The sequence below is a fragment of the Penaeus japonicus genome, unplaced genomic scaffold (assembly GCF_977035675.1).
Source record: "Penaeus japonicus unplaced genomic scaffold, GWHDUDI00000001_assembly GWHDUDI00000031, whole genome shotgun sequence".
Classification (NCBI taxonomy): domain Eukaryota; kingdom Metazoa; phylum Arthropoda; class Malacostraca; order Decapoda; family Penaeidae; genus Penaeus; species Penaeus japonicus.
The window spans coordinates 13,958,573-13,963,572 of NW_028234433.1; the positions used below are offsets into that span (position 1 = coordinate 13,958,573).

At 40.7% G+C, this 5,000-nt stretch overlaps 1 protein-coding gene across 5 annotated transcripts in view; it reads left to right on the forward strand.

Moving 5' to 3' along the window:
• The first annotated feature begins 451 nt into the window (after positions 1-451).
• Positions 452-5,000, forward strand: part of LOC122257206 (uncharacterized) — a 7,076-nt gene continuing 2,527 nt past the window's right edge. For 3 of the 5 annotated variants that reach the window (XM_043022364.2, XM_043022365.2, XM_043022366.2), the window contains exons 1-6: positions 452-696; positions 2,243-2,363; positions 2,798-2,923; positions 3,274-3,427; positions 4,046-4,257; positions 4,689-4,796. In XM_043022364.2, the coding sequence (XP_042878298.2) occupies positions 665-696; positions 2,243-2,363; positions 2,798-2,923; positions 3,274-3,427; positions 4,046-4,257; positions 4,689-4,796 (753 nt within the window). In that variant the 5' untranslated portion in view covers positions 452-664. The remainder of the gene's footprint in view (positions 697-2,242; positions 2,364-2,797; positions 2,924-3,273; positions 3,428-4,045; positions 4,258-4,688; positions 4,797-5,000) is intronic. The other 2 variants (XM_043022367.2, XM_086555725.1) reach the window with 1 other exon arrangement.

The window sequence follows — 5,000 nt, forward strand, 5'->3', positions numbered from 1 at the left end:
CGTCTTCTCGGTAATATTGTAGATATGGAGATGTGGTATCGTTGAGGTTTGGTTGGTCTCTTCGGATAGGGGTTTGATATCCGCTAAATGGAACGAGAATTTCGCTGAATTAGGTTACATGTGGTTCACAACTTTGTTTATAAGATATGGCCGTCCGAAGGGGGTTAAAGCGGGTTCGAAATCGTTTCCCGGATGCAGCGTAGATTAACGGGGTTATCTCGGCACGCACGCCGATCGAAATGCTCCTAGAAACATCTTCATTTTGCCGAAAACAATTAAAACCAGCGAGCCCTTATCCCTCCCCCCACCCCCACCCCACCACCCGAAGGACGAAGTAAACTCGCCCCCGACGCCCAGACACCCACTCCCGTCTGGCTTTCGGACGCCTCTGGGCTCGGCGGGACGTATATTACCTCCGGTCCCGACGCCGAAGCAGCTATCTTGACTCCGCTCCTCTCCGGTGTAAGACGTGCTGCGCCCTCGGCCCCTCGTGGCTTCCCATTTTGTGACTTAAAGATTACGGAAACTCTTTTGTCGGGAAAAAAAGGAAATAAAAAGCGGATTAGTGAAGAAAAGGAAAAAAAAAAAAACGTAACGTGATTGGCCGTGTTGCAAAGTTCGTTCGTGTGACGTTTTAGTGAAAGTTCTATTGCTTGTTTCCAAGATGTCGGCGACGTTTACTATCAGCAGCAGAAGGTGAGGAGATTAAACGGGGATTTTATGTTATTCTGTTGAATCCCGAGCTTTGGCGTCTTGCAGCGGGATTTCATTTTCTTCTGTCTTTCATGAATTGTCGCTCGTGAGTGTTCTGCCCCTTTCTGCAATTATGTTGTTTTGTATTAAGATATTTCATCAAGGACAGAGGAGATGTGCAACAGGTAGACGAGTAAGATTAAAGTATCATATATTTTTTCAGTTTGTTTTTCTTTTCATGTTGCGTTGTCCAGAAGTCAATTTCTTTTTAATCATAAAACAACGTAAATCTGCCTGTCAGATATAAAAAATCAGAATTGTTCACTTAGTCTTTTGTAAATACTAAACCCAAAAATAATAACGATAGCGATAAAAAAAAAAAAAAAATATCGGTAAACATGACGAATGATTTTGTCGTCAGAAACGGGGAGTTTTAATTAAACAAATTGTGTGTGAGTGTGTGTGTGTGTGTGCCTGCGTGCATGAGTGTGCGATATGAGAGTATGTTTTTAGCACTGATATACTGCGACCATATGTTTTTGAGATTACCATGCTTGAGCGCGCGTGCCTCTGCGCTTGTGAGTATGTCGCTAAGCAGACAGAGTAGTTCGTTATTTCAGATTGTATCTATTTTTATATTTCATTTTTTTACATTTGGATATTTAGATAAGATCAGATTAACTTAAGAATATATTGGATTTTGTTATTACAGAATGTTGACTTAGTAAGGTATTGTATTATTTGGATTTAAGTATTTAAAGATAGATACTATTATCACTTGTAGAATGTCGATACGAAAGTCTCTCTCCCTCTCTATCTATCTAACTATCTATCTTAATCTCTCACTCACTCTCTCTTTCTCTCTTTCTCTCTCTCTCTCTCTCTCTCTCTCTCTCTCTCTCTCTCTCTCTCTCTCTCTCTCTCTCTCTCTCTCTCTCTCTCTCTCTCTCTCTCTCTCTCTCTCTCTCTCTTCTCTCTCTCTCTCTATCTATCTATCTATCTATCTATCTATCCATCTATCCCACTTTCTCTCTCTCTCTCTCTCTCTCTCTCTCTCTCTCTCTCTCTCTCTCTCTCTCTCTCTCTCTCTCTCTCTCTCTCTCTCTCTCTCTCTCTCTCTCTCTCTCCTCTTCTTTCTCTCTCTGTCTCTCCTCTCTCTGTTTCTTCTCTTCTCTTCTCTATCTATCTATCTATCTATCTATCTATCTTTTTATCTATCTATCTATCTATCTCTCTATCTCTCTCTCTCTCTCTCTCTCTCTCTCTCTCTCTCTCTCTCTCTCTCTCTCTCTCTCTCTCTCTCTCTCTCTCTCTCTCTCTCTCTCTCTCTCTCTCTCTCCTTCTCTCTACCTCTCCATCTCTCTATCTCTTCATCTTTTCATCTCTTCATCTCTCCCTCCCTCCCTCCCTCCATTCCTTCCTTTCTTCTTCCCTCTCTCCCTCTCTCATCCTCCTACTCAATTTCCATTTTGCTTTCGAGAAAATAAAACAAGTCTTAAACGTGAATAAACCACCTTAATTCACTCGACTCGACTGTTGTGACCGACAGGCTGTGCACAGTGGCGATGGGATGTGTCCTTCTTGCCGTCACATCCCCCATCGAGGCCATACCCACCGTCATCAGCAATGATGTGTACATTGCAAACCCCGTTGCTACGTCTACCCCACAGGTTTGCAATCTTAGCGTTATTTTCTTGTTGTTGTTTTGTGTTTTACTTCTTGTTTTTTCATATTTGTGTTGTTCCCTAATGTTATTTTTATTATTTTATTCTTTCTCTGTTTTGTGAACTCTTTAACAAAGGTCTTTGGGATGGTAGATTTTCTTTCTTATTTTTCTCTCTTTAGTTTCGTCTGTTGGATTTTTTTAACGATGTTACTGTCTTCCTACACTTCTTTTTCTATATTTTCCTTAGCCTTTATTTTAAACAAAAGATATATGTATATACAAGAGATAGTTAATCAGAATCCTTTTACGTACATCCTTTTTATTTTCTTTCTTTTCTTTTTTCACTCTCTCTCGTAAACAGATTTGATCTTATACACGTTATCCTCCGGTAATTTCTGCGCCTAACCTAAACTCCTTCCTCCTTCCTTCCTCCACCAGGACTGGCCTCTCGATCTGGTGAGAAATATGAGCCAGACGACTGACCTTCGGGAATTCATCATGAAATTTGTCGAGGACGAAAGAATCTGCACGTCGAAAACACTCCACGAACTCATTGTTGGCAAGGTGCGTATGGGTGTGTTCTTCTTTTGTTTTCTTTTTCTTTCTTTTTTGTGTGTCCTACTTCGGAAATACTTGGTTTGTATTGGTATATTGTTCGTTGGTCTGATGTTGTTGTTGTTAGTATTGCTATTATTATCATTATCGCTGGCGTTGCCATCATCATCATGACGATAGCAGTTGGTCCTCTGTGATTATGATTCGTTTGGATCTCTCTCTCTCTCTCTTTCTTTCTCTCTCTCTCTCTCTCTCTCTCTCTCTCTCTTTCTCTCTCTCTTTCTCTCTCTTCACTCTTTTTCTCCTCTCCCTCCCTCCCTCCCTCCTTCCCTCACTAACTTCCTCCATTCCACCTGCAGAACACCTCGGACATCTCCGCCCACCTGTGGTGGAACAAGCGCTGTGGAGGCATCCGCGGCGTGGGCAAGAAGGTCTCATCGTTCCCCGAAAGTACGTTGATCAGATACCGTCGCAAAAGTTCAAATCGTAGAAGTACCTCGCAGTCCCCTGACAGTAAGTTGCGTGTCACTGCAAGTAGTATCCTCCCTCGGGTAGATGTAGCTTCTAAGTACACCAACATCTTGTCTAAAAAAAGAAAAAAAATCTTCCAAATGACGAAGATTAGCCGATCACTTTTTTTGTTACTACTTTTTTTTTTTAGAGAAGTCCCCGCTAAGTTTTCGGGCGTTTTCTTTCATGCTTTTTTCAAGTCGTTGAGATAAGCGCTTTGAGAGACTCTCACAAGTGACTTACCTCGACCTTCAATTTGGATTTTGACTTCCTTTTGCCAGTGATGCGCTTCATACGGTGACACCAACATTATTGGCTGGCAGTCGGGTCGAGGTGGAATACAATAGCTATTATTAATTAAGTGTAACTGACCAAGAACGATTACTTAATACGTTCTCGTCTCATCTGTAGTGTGCTCTTTATTAAACTTTACAATCATTCTACAGCTTAACTGTACTTCGCTTTGCTATTTCCAGTTTCGAACATACCACAAAACTTTTTTTTTTCAACAAAATAACCTGATTATGCTCGTGATTACATACCAACAAAACGGAAAAAAAAAATTGTTCAGTCAAACTAATTAGTGAGTTCGTTTTTTTCTCTTCTTTTCTCCCTGGACAGTGACTCAAAGCGATCGCCAGAAACTCGACAAACTCATAAAGAACAAGAAGGTACAGTGCAACCCCAAGAAGTCCGTGGTGGAGCTTCCCAACGACGAGAAGCCCTTGGTGATGTTGAAACCCTCGTGCGTGTACATCAAGCAGTGTGGAGGCTGCTGTGACTCGCCCTTGCTCGAGTGTCTGCCTGAAAAGGTCAAAGAGAGGAAGTTCAAGGTACGTCTGGCTGGCTGGAGGTTCTCCTGTCTACTTCTCGTTCATTCTTCTTTTGTCGTTTTATCGTTTTTCTTTTGCATTGTACTTTTTTCTCGTCGTCTTGCTGCTTGGTATCATCAGTAGTAGCGGCAGGGAGTTGTAGCAGTATTATTGTTGTTATTATTCCTGATTTTTCTCCCCTTTGTTGCACCTTTGCAAAGTTTTATATACATACTTACATACATACATACATATATATATATATATATATATATATATATATATATATATATATATATATATATATATATATATATATATATATATATATATATATATATATACATATATATATATGGATATATTCATATGTTCATATATACACCAACATTATGTTTCTCGCCACGAAGTCTTCCCTCAAACTCACTTAACCGTTTTCTTTCTCCCAACAGGTGCTCGCCATCGAGAAGAAAGTCAACAACAAAATCCGATTCCCAAGCTCTCAGACTCTCAAAACCATCAGAGTTCAGGAACACAAGAAATGCAGGTGCCAATGCAAGGTAAGCTTGTGTGACCTCAGGAGAGGACAGATGATAATTCATACTGTTATATCGCTCTCCTGATATGTGAACATTTAACTTTATATGCTTGTGATTCATCCGCCTTTTGTACTGTATGTATTTCAACATGATATAGCTCTCTCTCGCTCGCCCTTTCACTCTCTCGCTCTCTCTCTTTCTTTCTCTTTCTCTCTCTCTCCCTCT